We start from the raw sequence: 17,099 nt of genomic DNA on the forward strand, positions 1-17,099 counted from the left end.
ACATAAATGGTTTATTTTAATATGTAAGATAAAGTAACTGAAACACCTGTGAATGTTTATAAAACAATGCAAAATGTTGAGCAAAAATAAAATATGAATGTACTTCTTCATGAATAAAATCGATTGTTAAAAGAAATCGAATCAGGAACGCATCAGGGCATCACTATTTTAATTAGTACTCGAGCTGTCAAAAGTTAAATAAACGATTGGAACGACAATAATATTGTATCACACCGATAAGTTTAAGATTGCGTAGGGATAGTTGTAGGTATACGATTTTGTAAATTTGTTAACATTTACGATTTAGCACGAAACTAATTGGGCGTGAAATGATGACAGCCGCCGGCGCCTACCTTCCAATTCCCGCCAAAATTTAGGTCAATTTGCGACCCGGATCCTTTTAAACTGCCAGCCCTTCCTTCCGTGTTTATATTTATAACTGGCGTTGGGGTGGTGTACGGTATTATTTACCTTATTATATTTACGCGATTATCTCAAGAATATATGTGGATAGGTCACTTCGTCTGCGGCTTCGTTCGTGTGACCTGTTAGGTATCGCAGTATTGGCAATTGAATTGAAATTCCAATCGAAAAAGTACATGCAGGTCTTCGTTTACATTGTATTAAAAACATCCGCGCAAAGTTTCGTATCTAATAATAGACTTTGACATGACTATAATATTTCTTAATCTGTGATGACACAGAAGAGACCAAATAAATTCACTTTTTTAACCATCTTTTGCCAAACATGTATGAATCAACAGCAATTTATTAACAAACTAATATTAAGTCATAAATAAAGATCATAATTAATTTAAATTCTTGATTATCTTTTATACAGCTTTTATACATACTAACCTAACTACAGTAGAAATTAGGCCACTAGTTTCTTAGAGAAATTAACTTCATTTGACGTCTTGAATGCTCTCTAAACAGTAGCGGCGGTAGGGTAGGGTGCGGTGGGGCGACCACCCTGGCACAATACAAGTTACTTGTATTGTGGCCCAGGGCCCCATCGCTCATTGAGCGATGCCTATACTAACTATAAAATTCCCAAAACTTGGGGGCAAGGGGCAACCTGGAAATCTCGCGCAGGGTGCTGGAAGTGCTAAAACCGGCACTGTTCTTAAATTTAACCTGTCACCTCCCAGGATAACAGGATCGAAGGATTTTGGGCACAAATTTGTGCCTCTGGGAGAGGACAGGTTACGGAAATCAAAAATATTCTAATTTTAACTACTTAGGTTCCAAACTTTATCTGGCTACCTAAGTTTAAAAAACGTATCGTACTATCCGGCAAAACTTTTCAGATTCTATGAACTCAAATGCAAACGCTAGACAAAGTGACATGGGTTATTTGTGGTAGGCGATTACTGGTCACCGGCTGCGGAGTTACCAACCCATTATAATGTCGATCAATACTGGGTCTATTGGTACTTACATTCCTACGACAAAAGTATACGTGGCCTTTGATTAATGGAATTAAGCGCAGGTAGTCCGCGTAAAATAAACAACAATCGCGAACAACTAGAATAATAATCCCAGCCTATATACGTCCCACTGCTGGGCACAGGCCTCCTCTCAGAATGAGAGGGCTTGGGCCCTAGTTCCCACGCGGGCCCAGTGCGGATTGGGAACTTCACACACACCATTGAATTGCTTCGCAGGTTTGTGCAGGTTTCCTCACGATGTTTTCCTTCACCGTAAAGCTCGTGGTAAATTTCAAATGTAATTTCGCACATGAATTCCGAAAAACTCAGAGGTGCGAGCCGGGGTTTGAACCCACGATCCTCTGCTTGAGAGGCCATAGGTCAAACCACTCGGCCACCACGGCTTCTCAAACCACTCGGCCACCACGAGATTCACTACAAAACGACTTGCGTGAAATCTGAGTAATCGGTGACAACTCAATAATCAGAAGGTCCCCACTACAATGTGCTTGCTTTTGGTCGGTGTCAACTGTCAACACAAGGTACCTTCAAATTGTTTCGGAGTACTTCAACTGGTTATCAGGTTAGTTTGACTGAATAGCCCTGTAAATAATGGTGTGGTCGAAATATCGAGGTAATTATAGCAATATAATATCGTAGTAATTAATTATGTATCAGATATTACGTACCTATTTATGAGTGAAAACCGCGAAAGTTTAAAACAAAGTCCTCTTTAGTATGAATTTAGCTTTAAAGTTCACAAAGACACAAGTAAGATGTAAGACACAAGTGTATCAAGAATTCAAGAGCATTCTAACTGCCAACATGGCAGTGTAATTTACTTTGTAATAATTTATTTAAATGTGTCATTATGAAATAAACGATTAATAATAATAATAATAGATCTCTAGTACCTAAAACATACTACAAATAAACATAGGTAAACAATAATTATGGATCCTTGGTCTGAAATAAATTTATTATTATTATTTATTATTATTATTAAAGCTCCAGAGATTCCCAACTTACCCTACCTGTTTTCTGTATCGCTTACTATTTCTGGTATACAATAAAGAGTCATTATAGAGTGTATTGTATTGTACCTATTGTTAACCTGCCTGCTTACCATGATCCGTGGATCCCTAAAACAAACTTTTACTTACGTATCCTACTAATATTATAAATGTGAAAGTTTGTGAAGATGTTTGGATGTTTGTTATTCAATCGCGTCTAAACGACTTAACCGATTTAGATGAAATTCGGTATGCAGATAGTTTGAGTCCCGTAGAAGGACATAGGATAGTTTTTATCCCGGGAAACTGCATAGATCCCGCGAGATAGCGATAAACGTATTCTGCGGGGGCCTGAGTCGCGGGTAACGTCTTACTAGGCGTTCTAAATCAAGTTAAATATATTTTAACTTGATTTTTTTACCCGACTGCAAGGAAGGTATTATTTTTATCTGTGGACTCCCTGAGACATGACCACGGACCCCAGGGTAAGCTACTGAAATAAATAAAGTTTCTGAGTTCGGCATTAAGTGTCGAATGTGTTTAGAATAGTCTGGAAACCGTAATAGATTAAAAAATGTTGTGTTTGAACCCCGTTGCCCCGGCTACGTAGACCGTTGCCCGCACATCTCAAATCGACTTTATGTAAATTACCTACATAAAGGTCAAGGGAAACCTTATAACGACTTAGCTGAAACGGACTTGAACTGTAGGAAAAATATTTATGTCCACTATTACAAAGTTAAATGCTTTTACCCCTATAATTTAGGTTATCTATGATATAGGTACACTTAAGTTCCTGCTGGAAATAGATAAACCACAAATTTCAGAGGCGCTAGGCTAAGCTAGCACACTAGAGTTTAATGCAAACATAAAGCACACCACCATCAGCAGAGACTGAACTGGGAAAATCCATATACTTATAGCTTTTCAGGCATATACTCATGCGCCTCACCCTTTTAGTTCGCGAGTCGTTTCTTTTCCTTCATCAGTTTTGTGGTTTGTACAACTATTGTCTAATGATTTCAACCATAGAAGAACGAAGGTCACCAACATAGTCAAGCGAATTTGATCGTTGATGTGGCCATATGCACGGAGAACAGATAAACTTTGGGGCCGAAAAGTTCTCGAATGAACGGATGACAAGCGTTATTGTCTAACGCGCTCGGAATCAAATCGTTTTCATCACTTTTTTCTGTCGCACAGTATAGGATGAGGGTAGAAAAAGACGCTGAATGTGGTCGCCAGCACTCAGGCGTTAGCCAATTAGACCACTGGTTACAGTCGCGGGTTCATGGTGGATGCACGCTTCCAACCGAAGCAACTGGAGGTCTATGGGGGAGGCCTATGTCCAACAATGGACGTCCTACAGCTAAAACGATGATGATCGTTTCCAGCTTCCATGCCTAATCAAATTCGATCACGGTATATGCGGTCACTCGACTTCGTTTAACGACCAAATGGAATGAGTAATTTTATCTTTCTGCCATTTAAAATTAGCACCCCTGTTGACGCATTAACCCGCATTACTTTCACGGTTGGGGCAGATAGGCAAACCCTATTGCCAAGGGTATTAGAGTAGGAGAGGGTGCGTACATTCGTCTTTTTCGTGCACGCATATCTAATCTATAAGTCTATGTTTAAGCCGTTATAAAGCGAACTTGTTGTTTAAAGTTCCCGATAGATGGCGCTGTCACGTAGATGTAACTTCGCACAACACGCTATCGTTGTGCTTCCTAAGTTTATAGACCTTCAGTCGACAAATGTATATTTTGAGAATTGTGTGGAGTTCAACCAGTATTATACTGTTGTATTATAATTAATCGCAGTGTTTAATTTCTGGCCTTCTTTCGGATTCATACGAGTACAGTGCAATTCGTACATGGTCCGTCGAATCGGAAGTTTCGTGTCAGTGCAGTAAGGTGGTTGTCGTGAGCACGACCAAGCCCGGTTTCGGTCCCATAGTGGCAGTGGATCGCTGTCCATAGGGATTCGAGAGGTGGTGAAGCAGCTGTCAAGACGTCGTCGGTTGGTGGCACAGCTGAATCGCAGGAGGTCAACCAGCAAGTGTACAACAAGTGGAGTACAGCAAGTGTGTGTGTTGGCACGCGCATGTGTGAGTGAAAATCAAGTGTAAAACCGTGAGTACTTTTAACTTGTTTTCAACTGAAGGTCAACTTAATACAAAGAAGATCAAGCTTAAACAGTTCATAGTTCAAACTAAATTCATCAAAGTGGTATAAAGAGTCAACCTTATAGCCAAGCGGTACCGGACTTAGTGCATTAATTGATTCAATATTAACTTAAGAGATTTGGATGTGATTTGGGACTTAGAATTGTAAGCAAAAAATTGAAGAGACGGGAATCCATGCCGGATTTAACCCAGATTATCTAAAGTTTCAAACACTTGTAATTTTTTAAAAGATTTGTATTGTGAATTTTCTAAGTCATTAAAAATACTAAATTTGTACTTGTAAATTAAATAAGTACTGTCTATTTTAGTTTAAAGGATGGAATCTTTACTTAACTTTCAAGAGGACATGTCCACGCGGATATGTAAGGCAAGAATCAATTTTAAAAAAACACCGAAGATCGGTTAACTAAAGATTACATCGAGAGTAGATTAGAGTCGTTAGAAGCATTGTGGATTGAATTTAAACAAGGTCACAAAGATTAATGCAGAAAGCTGATCCCAAATCTTTGAAAGCTCAATCATATGTGACAAATGATGTTTACGAGACACTGAAAATGAATTTACCGATTACAAATGTGAATTAAAAAACAGTTTGGCTCGAATGCAGAGTTCTGTCGAGGGTAAATTAAATGTTGACAGTGTTAATGCGAGCAGCAAGTCAGCCCTAGTCAAGTTGCCAAAAATTAGTATCCCGAACTTTTCCGGCAAATACACGGAGTGGATTACTTTTTCGCGATTTGTTCGTCTCAATGATTCACAATAATGAATCATTGGACAACGTACAAAAGTTACAATATCTCAAGGGTTACTTGACTGGGGAAGCCGAACAGCTCATACGCTACATACCAGTGTCAGACGCTAATTATATGCAATGTTGGAAACAATTAGGGAACGATACAGCAACAAAAAATATCTTTCGCACTGCATTTTAAAACGATTTTTAAGCCAAAGGAATGCAATCTCAGAGTCGGCAAGTTTTCTGAAGGAACTCATGGATACGTCATCGGATTGTTTGAATGCATTAACTAATCTCGGTATTGATGTCTCTAGCTGGGATATTATTGTCATTCATCTGCTGTCACTTAAATTAGACGCAGAAACACGAAAACAGTGGGAGCTCAATGTAACTACCAATGTTGCTTCGGATTCCTTGCCCACTTTTATTCAGTTCAAGGAGTTTTTAACTAGTAGGTATCGAGCATTAGAATTTATCGAACCAAAACATGTGAATGTAAATAGATTAACATCCAATTTTGTTAAACCGGCAATTAATAACAATGCTGTCGGTTACCCCAAAGTACTGCATGCGGCGAATTTAACAAAATTTGTTGCGAATTCTGTGGCGATGAACACAAAATATGTTTCTGTAAAAAATTTGCAAATCAGGATTTCGAAAAAAGACGTGAGTTTGTAACTAATAACAGAATTTGTTATAACTGTTTAGGAGTAACCATGGTGTAAAGTTTTGTCAAAAGGTCACCAGTTGTAGGATATGTAACAAACGGCATCATTCCTTGCTTCATCCAATGGGTGTCCCAGCTTCGAGCGTACACGCGGGAATTGTAGACCAAGCGGTTGCCGCGGCCTCTGAGGATAGTTGCGAATTCAGTGCGAGTACAACTGGTGCACAAGGCGAGACCCTGCCACTGATATCTCACATGGCATGCTGTGCCAAGAGTGAAGTAAATCAACAAGTTTTATTGGCTACAGCCTTAATACAGGTTGAAGGTAAAACCGGCCATTGCCAAGTAATGCGCGCTCTATTGGATCAGGGTTCACAGGCCTCCATTGTGACAGAGAGTGTAGTTCAAGGTTTAGGGTTGAAAAAAATTCCGACAAAAAATGTAATATCGGGGCTAGGCGGTCATCAATCGACTATGTCAAGCAATATGGTGGTAGTAAAAATAAAATCACGAACAGACCCAAATTTCACGATGGAGATAATGCTTATGTTTTAAACAAAATAACAACATTTATTCCAAGTAAGATAGTACCAACGGAGACATGGGTTGAGTTAGAGCAGCTGTGCCTAGCGGATCCAAACTATAACATACCTAATAAAATCGATATATTGTTAGGCGCGGAAGTTTATTCCCAAATTTTAAGGGAAGGTATACGGAGGGGTCCCGTTGGTTCTCCGGTAGCACAATTCACAGCCTTCGGGTGGATTTTGTCAGGACCAGTAGGATCTGTAGGCTTAAATGAGGTAACTGTATTACATACTATGGTTAAAGAAGATGATATAATAAAAAAATTCTGGGAGTTAGAAGCGGAGCCTTTATTACACAAAAAATATTAACAGCGGAAGAACAACGATGCGAAGAAATATTCGAATCCACAACGGTCCGAGATGGCAAAGGTAGATATGTGGTGAAATTGCCGTTCCGTGACGACGAGCCAGCCTGCAAAGGGGGAGATTCACGTGAAATTGCTGTAAAAAGACTTAAAGCACTAGAAAGAAAATTACCAAAGATGAAGTATTCAAGTCCAAATACTCAGACGTTATAAAAGAGTACTTGCAGTTGGATCACATGGTTATAGTTCCTGGAGTAGAAAAGACTAATCAGTCGGTTTACCTACCACACCACGCAGTTACGAGAGAAGATAAGTCCACCTCCAAGGTACGCGTTGTTTTTGATGCATCCTGCAAAAATGGAAATGATATATCATTAAATGATAACTTAATGACCGGACCAACTTTGCAACCGGAATTACGTCACCTAATAACCAGTTGGAGGAATCATCCCGTGTGCTTGATAGCGGATATTGTAAAGATGTACCGTATGGTGAGAGTTGCAGAAGAAGATTGCGATTGTCAACGCATTCTATGGAGAGACAATTGTGAAGAAGAAATACGAGACTATAAGTTACTCACTGTAACCTTTGGTACGTCGTCAGCCCCGTATCTGGCTGTCAAGGCATTGAATCAAGTCGCTATTGATCATAAAGATAAATATCCAACTGCAGCAAAAAGAGTTGCAACTGACTTTTATATGGATGACTTAATGACTGGTTGTCAAACCGTACAAGAAGGAATAAATTTATACAAGGAAATGGATGGACTGCTCAGGGAAGGTGGATTCACATTGCATAAATGGTCTAGTAATAGTGAAGAGCTTTTGAGGATGTTTAATGAAAATCAAAAAGGTGAAAAGGAGAACAAACACTTGGACATAAAGTTAGACAATATTGTAAAAATATTAGGACTCACTTGGAACAGAAGCCGCGATGAGTTCCAGTACTCGGTTAAACTACCCCCGCTTTCCGAACCTGTAACAAAAAGAAGAATAATCTCAGATGTATCCCGTCTATTCGACCCACTCGGGTGGATAGCTCCTTGTGTGATAAAAGCAAAGGTCTTCATACAGAAATTGTGGATAGCAGGGACCGAATGGGACGAGGAACCACCACAAAAAATTTTAGAAGATTGGTACACTTACCGCACCGAATTAGACCATCTGACCAAGTTTCACATGCCAAGATGGTTGTGCACTACACTGGATGATGGATTAGTCGAGTTGCATGGCTTCTCGGATGCGTCGAATATCGCATATGCGGCCGTAGTTTACCTGCGTGTGGTATCCGCATCGGGAAATGTTCACGTCAGTTTGGTTGGAGCTAAAACGAGAGTTGCACCTGTGAAACAAGTCAGCATTCCGCGTTTGGAACTTTGCGGTGCGGTGCTTGTGACGAAACTATTAATGGAATTTTCGGAAGTATTAAACGTTCCTAAACACAATATACGAGCTTGGACAGATTCAACGGTGGTACTCGCGTGGTTGAATAAACATCCCAGTAATTGGAAGACGTTTGTTGCGAATAGGGTGTCTGAGGTCATATCAACACTTGACCCCTCCCAATGGTCACATGTCCCCACGAAGGAAAACCCAGCAGACTGTGCGTCTCGAGGCTTACAGCCAGCCGAACTCATTAACCATACCTTGTGGAAAAATGGTCCAACATTGTTAAAGGATGAAATTGTAAAATACACACGGTTAAATAACAACGAAACTCAACTGGAACAGACAATAAAATCCCATTGTACCATAATTGAGGAATCAATTCTGAACAGATATTCATCGCTTCCACGGTTGTTACGCGTTATAGCGTATTGTAGAAGATTCCTTATAAAGGGAAAAACACAGGATTTAGGCCAAGGAAGCGTGCATTTAAGAGTATCAGAATTAAGTGCATCTTTAATGACCTGCCTCAAAATATCTCAAAGAGAAGGATTTCAACCGGAACTGGCAGACATCGAACGAAATGGATTCCTCAAGTTAAAGGCATCTAGCATATACTCTTTTACCCCCTTTGTGGACGCGGAGGGGATTTTAAGGGTGGGAGGTAGGATAGGACAATCCAATGAACCAGAATCAGTAAAACATCCAATCCTACTACCTCATAACTCTAATTTATCAAACCTATTAGTTAGGGATGCACACCAAAAGACTTTACATGGTGGTACACAGTTAATGCTTAACTTCTTGAGATCAACCTACTGTATAATAGGAGCTAAAAATCTAATAAAGAACTATATACGAAAATGTATCCCATGCGTGAGGTACAAGGCGAACGTTCAAACACAACTCATGGGCTCTCTACCCGCGGCTAGAGTTACCCCTGCAAGAGCGTTCATGCGATGTGGTGTCGACTATGCAGGTCCAATTAATATAAGGACCTCAAGGGGAAGAGGACATAAATCCTATAAGGGATATATATGTATTTTCGTATGCATGGTTACCCGAGCTGTGCATATTGAACTGGTCAGTGCGTTGACTTCCCGGGCTTTCTTGGAGGCTTACAAAAGATTCGTTTCTAGGCGTGGGCATTGTTTACAGCTCTATAGTGACAATGGCACAAACTTTGTGGGAGCTTCTAGAGAGCTTAGAGAATTATTTAACGCAGAAGGGTCAACCATGATTGCAGAAATCTCCAGTGAATTGGCCACGGTAGGAACATCGTGGCATTTTATACCTCCCCGAGCTCCAAACTTCGGTGGATTATGGGAGGCTTCGGTAAAATCAACCAAATTTCATATAAAACGAGTTATTGGAGACTCCACTTTAACATATGAGGAGATGACTACACTTCTCAGTCAAGTGGAGGCTTGTTTGAATTCCAGGCCGATATCCGTTATATCCAACGATCCCAGTGAATCAAGCCCATTAACACCAGGTCATTTCTTGGTTGGGGAACCGTTAGTTACAGTACCGGAATTTAATTATGAGAATTCCAACATAAGCACCTTAAGGCGTTGGCAACTGACCCAGAGGATGCTGCAGGACTTTTGGCGACGATGGTCGCAGGAATACTTGTCGAGTCTTCTGCATCGTTACAAATGGGGTAAACAAACACCTGAGGCTGAAGTAGGGGATGTTGTTTTAGTAAACGAGGACGATCTGCCTCCAAGTAAGTGGCTCTTCGGCAAGGTGCTTGAGAAACATCCTGGATCAGATGGATTGACCAGAGTAGTTTCCTTAAAGTGTAAAAATGCCATTATCAAACGACCTACTTCAAAGCTTTGTATTTTGCCAGTAAATAAGTGAAATTACGTTATTCATTTGTTAAATATGTTAAATTTGTTACTTGCTTGTAAAATTTATAAATTTATTTTGTGTTTGTTATATTATTGATTATAGAATATCGTTTTATGCTTGTGTTACACTCACCAGGGATTGAACGAATTGACCACAGCACGGTGGGTGGTAGTAAGGACATTCTGTCCTTGGTGGGTGGTATGTTTAAGCCGTTATAAAGGGAACTTGTTGTTTAAAGTTCCCGATAGATGGCGCTGTCACGTAGATGTAACTTCGCACAACACGCTATCGTTGTGCTTCCTAAGTTTATAGACCTTCAGTCGACAAATTGTATATTTTTGGGAATTGTGTGGAGTTCAACTAGTATTATACTGTTGTATTATAATTAATCGCAGTGTTCTAATTTCTGGCCTTCTTTCGGAGTTCATACGAGTACAGTGCAATTCGTACAGTCTATAATCCTACTAATCCTATCCTACTAAATGATAAGTACGAAAGTTTATGAGTATGTGCGCGTGGGTACTTATAAATTGTTAGTTATTCTTTCACACTCGACGGATTGGGATAAAATTTGGTATGTGCTGAATATTTGGAATAAAACATATGCTACTTTTTGTCCCGATATTCCCACGGGATAAAATCCTAAAACCCTAACTGCTAAGTGTAGATACGTTCAAGAATGTTCTACATGCAATGAAAATGAAGACCATGAGGTAAGTTTCGGGAATTCCCGTGGGTTTTGGTTGACCAAGTATCGAAGATCAGGTGAAGGATCAGTCAGGCAGGTTTCATCCCAACCTATATACGTCCCACTGCTGGGCACAGGCCTCCTTTCAGAATGAGAGGGCTTGGGCCGTAGTTCCCACGCGGGCCCAGTGCGGATCGGGAACTTCACACACACACCATTGAATTGCTTCGCAGGTTTGTGCAGGTTTCCTCACGATGTTTTCCTTCACCGTAAAGCTCTCGCGCATGAATTTCGAAAAACTCAGTGGTGCGAGCCGGGGTTTGAATCCATGATCCTCTGCTTGAGAGGCCATAGGTCAATCAAACCATTCGGCCATCATGGCTTACTATGGCAGGCAGGTTTACCTACCATTAAAGTGCGTTTTTATTTTTTCAAACTTTGATCAACAATAAGCACAACATTGTATTGTTGATCAACGTTTTAAACGATTACCTTACTTGCTTGTCCAATATCTCTGCAAAGTAACATATTTGTTTAATAGTTAGTTTGCTAAGACTACAAATATCGAGTTAATCCATACTAATATTACAAATGCGAAATTGTGTGTTTGTATGTTTGTCCGTCTTTCACGTCGAAACGGAGCGACGGATCAACATATATAATAGTTTATAGGCCAGAGAATGACATAGGCTACTTTTTCTCCCGAAAAATGCACAGTTCCCGAGGGAACGGGGCGTAATAACCGTATTCCACGCGGGCGAAGCCGTGGGCAAAAGCTAGTTTAATATACACAGACGCCAACTTGTAACATATATGTTATTTACATTAGCCGCAAATTATTAACAAAGCTGTTTACAAAGTGGTAGTTAGCAACATATTATACCAACTGTGCTAATAAAGAAAACTGCGCATTTCTACCAACACAATGTAATGTTTCGATACACAGTGCTATAAAGTACAGTCAAATATAAAAAAAATATTGTCAAATCAGTTTCCTTAACTCATTATTTCTGCATAGCCAATATTACTACATCTATTGTTTTTCCCTACTTCTTTTTGTTAGGTAGGATAGGTAAGGTGACCTATACTACCATAATATTTATGTTGCTCAATCTGCAATGGGACCGTGTGAGAACTAACAACGCCCAAGCCAATTCTGAGAGAAGGCTTAGGCCCTTATAAGCTGAGATATAATAAATACAAACAATACAATCATCATCATCATCATCTCAGGTCCCAGCCTATATACGTCCCACTGCTGGGCACAGGCCTCCTCTCAGAATGAGAGAGCTTGGGCCGTAGTTCCCACGCGGGCCCAATGCGGATTGGGAACTTCACTATATGTGATAAAGCAAACGTAAGCACATAAATTGTTCAAAATTTTATAAAGGCTTATAAGATTCATGTTTTCAGCTTCATGGAGCACAAAAATCTTTGTTGTAGGTTGCACAGACAAGGAAACTGAATCACGTAGTAGGGTGGAACCTTTTAATAACCAATTTTGCTATGATTTCTTTGGCAAATGTATGGGATGTGAACATGACATTAGTAACACAAAGGCTCCACCCTGGTACGTGATTCAGTTTCTTCAACTGTACTGTCAAAAACAATATAATTATTTTAATGTTTGGTATAGATAACAAAATAACAGAAGTATGTATAACAATTCAACTGTTTATTGTACAGGGTTTAAACCAACTTCAGAAAATAAGTAGGCAGTTGAATCCACATGGAAATATGAATCTATCTCCCATGCTGTTGAATAGACTTCTAGTAGTTTCTCATCTCTGCAATGTGCAATGTTTTCTATAAAAAAAAAAGTGAACTTGGATAATAGGAAAATATTCCTTGACTAAATTGAAAAAAAAAAATGATATTTTTCTTCCATTTCAACTATTTTATATTGTCACATTCTTAGATTTTAATTTTTAATTTGTCTCAAATTTTTTAAAGATAAATTGACAGACAATTTCTTGCAATGTTTATTTATCATATACTTAAGTTTTATTTATGTAATTAAGAGTGCATTGTAGTTACATACCTGTCACAACTTTCTTAAGCCTAAATTCTTCTAGCAAACTGCTGTATATTTCATTGACATTATCAGATATATCTTTGGCTGTCCATGTCAATATTACAGGTTGTGGTACCTGTTGCAACTTAGCAATGGCCAGCAACTGCTTATTAATGTCTCGTATGCCTGAAAAGAAAAATGCTTGTAAGGATTATAACTACAGTCAAAACCGTTTATAGCAACACCAGTTATAACAAGTAGAAAATTTGTTTAATGTTACAAAATGAAAACTCAAATTAAATTGTCTATACTTAGTTGAAGAGATTTATTGCAGTTGTAATTTGCTTCGAATGATATTTTCGAGTGGTGTAATTTCAAAAACTACCCCTCAGTTTCATCAAGCTTACCATCATTTAAATCCTTAAAACTTTCTATGGCTTCCAGGAGACTTTCTGTGAGTGATTGCAGCTGGTGCGGAAAGTAATCGTCCGTACATTCATGCAACTTTAATGAGATTACAGTTTTACAGATTTTGCTGCCCTTGTCGCGTACTCTAATCCAATCACTTAGCAGCCCGTGCAAGCGAGATACATGGGTGAACACTGTCTTCGAAATTCCATGGGTATCTTGATTCGGTGCGGGTAATCCTTAAAAAATATCAATAAATGTTGTGAAATTAAAGTCAAGCACTAAAGATTAATTTTACGGAACCAGACGTACTTTTAGAAGGAGAATTCAGCATAATTATAGATCACACTGCTGTTATGTATGTTAAAAATACATGCTCTGATTTAATATTTCCATAAAAGTTATTTATTTTTCCGTTTTATTCATGTATATAAATCAAAACATAAACATAACCTTCAAATATAAATGCCATGCCGTATGTCAACGTCAAATGTCAAGGTGCGGCCACATGCTAGTCGCTCGACCTCGACGCTCGTTTCCAGCGATAAATCTGGTCATGTGACCCTATTTTGAATTTCCCGCGACTCAAAAAAGCAGCGTCAAGTCGCCACGTCGAACAGTAGCGTCAAGATAGCTGCTTGCAAAAATGATCGTGGTCTTGGAAACTGATTTCTTAACCTCCTTTATAGTCTGTCAAAAAAGAGTAGAAATAAAAAAGTGGCAACACTGTAGTGTCATCCCTTTCAAACCCTGTCAAACCAAAAAGGGAAGACACTACAGTGCTGCCACTTTTAAATTTCTACTCTTTTTGACAGACTATAATGGCAGTCGAGGCAATGGTACAAATAAAAGAAATTGGAGTGAATGAAAAAAATGTTTTTTTTTTCATAATTGAGGTTTTTTTTTCAGCGATAAAGCTCAACATTTTCAGCGTTATTGCTGTATCAGATGACCTGATTTGACGCTGGTAACGAGCATCGAGCGACTGCATGTGGCCGCACCTTAAATACTCTGGGGATCGTTTAAAAATATGTCTGAAACCAGACCGAGTCTGGCCTACATACATAATTGAACTAATAGTGTAAAAAGCCAAACCATAAAAAGATGCGTCCACATGCAGTCGCTCGTCGCTGCGATAATTCTAACAGCGATAAATCTGGTCACGTGACCCCATTTTAAAGGTGATTGCGAATTTCCTGCGACTCAATAAAGTAGCGTCAAGCAGCAGCGACAAGATGGCTTCTTGTAGGAATGATGTTGGCATTGGAAGCTGTTTTTTAATCTCTATTAGTAACAGTGGTGGCAGTGGTACAAATAAAATAAATTTGAAGTGAATGAAAAAAAATAACAGCGTTTTTGCCCAAATTAAAGAGGTTATTTTTTCAGTGATATAGCTTAACATTTTCAGCTTTATCACTATATGTCACATGACCACAAACATTATATAAGTAAACTAGTTTATATCGGGTGTGGCCTGTAATATGAGCAAATAATTAAAACATAAGATCATACCCTCAAACTGAACAACATTAGTTCAGCGACTTTTAAAAATAATGTTTTTTTAATTTTTATTACATATTTAAGTTTATTCGAAGAAGCTATGTAAAGCGAAATGCTTGATGTTTGAAGCGTGACAGGCGACGACAGTTGTGTTCTAGTATGGCTTACATTGATAGCAATAGCAGTATTTAATTTGTATGAAAAAATGAAAATTCAAAGACTCCATTATTTTAAAAAGTCGCTGAACTAATGTTGTTCAGTTTGACGAGGACGCTCTATGTTTTAATTTTTTGCTCGTATTTCAGGCCACACCCGGTATAAAGTCTGTATACGTGACCAGATTTGACACTGGTAACGAGCGTCGAGCGATTTCATGTGGCCGCGCCCTAAAACGGTAAAAAAAGCAAGCTGTCAAAGAAATAGATAATCTATGTCAAAAACATTATGGTCTTTGTTTGTGGTTGATTGCTGCCTTTTGGTTGGCTGGCTTTGTCTTGTCATAGTTGTCATTGTCATGTCATTGCAGTGATTATATACTCTTTGGTCATTGCATTTTGTCAGTTAGTCGTGCAGTCGTGTTACAATTTATTTACCTTCTTCGTTTGATTACGTTAATCGTGCTAGCTTATAAAAAAACACTAGTTTTATTCAATTTTGTAACGTGCTAATACGTACTTTACTTTCATATAACTTTATTACTATGTCTGGCCCAATACAGGATGTTATTGAAGAAGATGCTGCGGACTTACGGTTTCCAAAAGGTAAATCAATTTATTTTGAAAATATTTCTGCTTACTTGTGGTCAGTCCCAACGAAGCTATACAGCTTCGTTGGAATTGACCACAGGTAATTATATAATTACACATTTTACAGAATTCGAAAACGCCGAAACCCTCCTAATATCAGAAGTGGACATGTTACTAGAACACAGAAAAGCACAAAATGAATCTGCAGAAGAAGAACAAGAATTTTCAGAAGTTTTTATGAAAACTCTTACCTACACTAATATGTTTAAAAAGTTCAAGAATAAAGAAACCATTGCAGCAGTGAGAAAGTAATTAAATTAAATAGCTTAGTTTTTAATTTAGTTTGTAATATCTAGTATTATTTCTGCGTTTTGATTTATTTCTATCTTAATAAACAACTTCATTAAATTAAAGATTCAATTCAATTCTTGAAAGTATAGCTTCATTGATAGATTCTGCCAATGTCGAGGTTAGAAAAGACAGTTATCAGTTTAGCCATTGTTTGGTATAAACATTCAATATTTACAAAATGTGTCAGTTCATACTTTTCACATACCTTCCTGAATGGTATTTTCCTTTTCATTGCCATTTTCATTTCCTTTCCATAACTGTTACCTCTAATATTTTTTTCTACAAACTTAAAGTTGTAGAGTTGTGCTGTAAAATCATAATAGTGGATAATTTTGATAAAATTTAAGCTTATTAAAGGCTCCAACAAAGCTACAGCCCCCATACAGTGAAAATGTTATAGCATAGCATTTATTGAATGCCACATTGATTACCATGGATTATTATAGACCAGTATTTAAGCTTTGTCATACTTGGCCACTGTGCAAGGAATTAGGAATAGAAGTTATTACAAGTGTTCCGTTTCCTTTCTTGATTAAGCTGTCAGGCTCCCCACGCACCACAGTGGTGAATAGCAAGCACCTTTTATGTATGGTACTTATCCAAATTACCCAGTCATTAGTCACATGAGGGGTTAAAAGTTTTCTGTCATTATTTTCATGTTAAAAAAATGTTTTTGTATAGTTGTGGCAGTAGCACCTAAAATATGATTTCTGTTTTAGCCTTTTACAAGTAAAGAAGTTGCACAAATTTGAAGTAGCAAGTTTAGCCAATTTGTGCCCGGAGACACCCGAAGAAGCCAAAGCTCTCATCCCATCACTAGAGGGCAGGATAGAAGATGAAGAACTTAGAATATTATTAGACGATATACAAACAAAACGCAGTTTACAGTATTAGAATAATTTACGTAAAAAATGCATTTATCAAATAAATTTATTGAACATCAAAAACAATTTTATTTCAATTAATTTTTGCTATGGAATCAAGATGGTGATTTGAGGTTGACTGATCACAGTTAATCTAATCATAGACAGCCCAATACCAAAAGCCCACAAGGTATTTTGAAAACCTCTGTATTGTACAATACAAAGGAAAAACATTTGAACTGAACAAGAAAAGGAAACTTAAAACTTACTAACATAGTGATTATAATATATAATGAATTGTCAATTTAATTAAAAAAAAACGAAAATGTTTATTTGACACACACATGTATCGTTCATT

The 17,099-nt window shown here is 38.2% G+C and overlaps 3 protein-coding genes across 3 annotated transcripts; 2 read left to right on the forward strand and 1 right to left on the reverse strand.

Annotated features, from left to right (window-relative positions):
• Positions 1-7,165: 7,165 nt before the first annotated feature.
• Positions 7,166-10,574, forward strand: LOC141437197 (uncharacterized). Its single transcript, XM_074100454.1, has 4 exons — positions 7,166-8,236; positions 9,473-9,649; positions 9,905-10,043; positions 10,567-10,574. The coding sequence occupies exons 1-4, from the start codon at positions 7,166-7,168 to the stop codon at positions 10,572-10,574; spliced, it is 1,395 nt and encodes a 464-aa protein (XP_073956555.1).
• Positions 10,575-12,513: 1,939 nt separating this feature from the next.
• LOC141437459 (uncharacterized) lies at positions 12,514-13,790 on the reverse strand. The gene is made up of 4 exons (XM_074100849.1): positions 13,594-13,790; positions 13,281-13,520; positions 12,901-13,059; positions 12,514-12,665 (listed from the first exon to the last, which is right to left on the reverse strand). The coding sequence occupies exons 1-4, from the start codon at positions 13,613-13,615 to the stop codon at positions 12,535-12,537; spliced, it is 552 nt and encodes a 183-aa protein (XP_073956950.1). The 5' UTR covers positions 13,616-13,790; the 3' UTR covers positions 12,514-12,534.
• A 1,623-nt stretch (positions 13,791-15,413) lies between these two features.
• Polr2D (RNA polymerase II subunit D) lies at positions 15,414-16,827 on the forward strand. The gene is made up of 3 exons (XM_074099738.1): positions 15,414-15,542; positions 15,655-15,835; positions 16,598-16,827. Exons 1-3 carry the CDS (start codon positions 15,482-15,484, stop codon positions 16,770-16,772), a joined length of 417 nt encoding a protein of 138 aa, XP_073955839.1. The 5' UTR covers positions 15,414-15,481; the 3' UTR covers positions 16,773-16,827.
• The last annotated feature ends 272 nt before the right edge of the window (positions 16,828-17,099 follow it).

The sequence above is a fragment of the Choristoneura fumiferana genome, chromosome 17, assembly GCF_025370935.1.
Source record: "Choristoneura fumiferana chromosome 17, NRCan_CFum_1, whole genome shotgun sequence".
Taxonomy (NCBI): domain Eukaryota; kingdom Metazoa; phylum Arthropoda; class Insecta; order Lepidoptera; family Tortricidae; genus Choristoneura; species Choristoneura fumiferana.

Excerpts from the sequence above, each read along its gene's own strand:
- LOC141437197 (XM_074100454.1), top strand. The coding sequence starts at position 7,166 with ATGGTTATAGTTCCTGGAGTAGAAAAGACTAATCAGTCGGTTTACCTA. Across the intron at positions 8,237-9,472 it reads CCGCATCGGGAAATGTTCAC|CTCTATAGTGACAATGGCAC; the intron begins GTCAGTTTGGTT and ends CATTGTTTACAG. Across the intron at positions 9,650-9,904 it reads GTGGATTATGGGAGGCTTCG|AGGATGCTGCAGGACTTTTG; the intron begins GTAAAATCAACC and ends CAACTGACCCAG.
- LOC141437459 (XM_074100849.1), bottom strand. The coding sequence starts at position 13,615 with ATGCTGAATTCTCCTTCTAAAA. Across the intron at positions 13,060-13,280 it reads TTTTAAGGATTTAAATGATG|GCATACGAGACATTAATAAG; the intron begins GTAAGCTTGATG and ends TTTTCTTTTCAG. Across the intron at positions 12,666-12,900 it reads GCTTAAGAAAGTTGTGACAG|AAAACATTGCACATTGCAGA; the intron begins GTATGTAACTAC and ends TTTTTTTTATAG.
- Polr2D (XM_074099738.1), top strand. The coding sequence starts at position 15,482 with ATGTCTGGCCCAATACAGGATGTTATTGAAGAAGATGCTGCGGACTTA. Across the intron at positions 15,543-15,654 it reads GGACTTACGGTTTCCAAAAG|AATTCGAAAACGCCGAAACC; the intron begins GTAAATCAATTT and ends CACATTTTACAG. Across the intron at positions 15,836-16,597 it reads ACCATTGCAGCAGTGAGAAA|CCTTTTACAAGTAAAGAAGT; the intron begins GTAATTAAATTA and ends TTTCTGTTTTAG.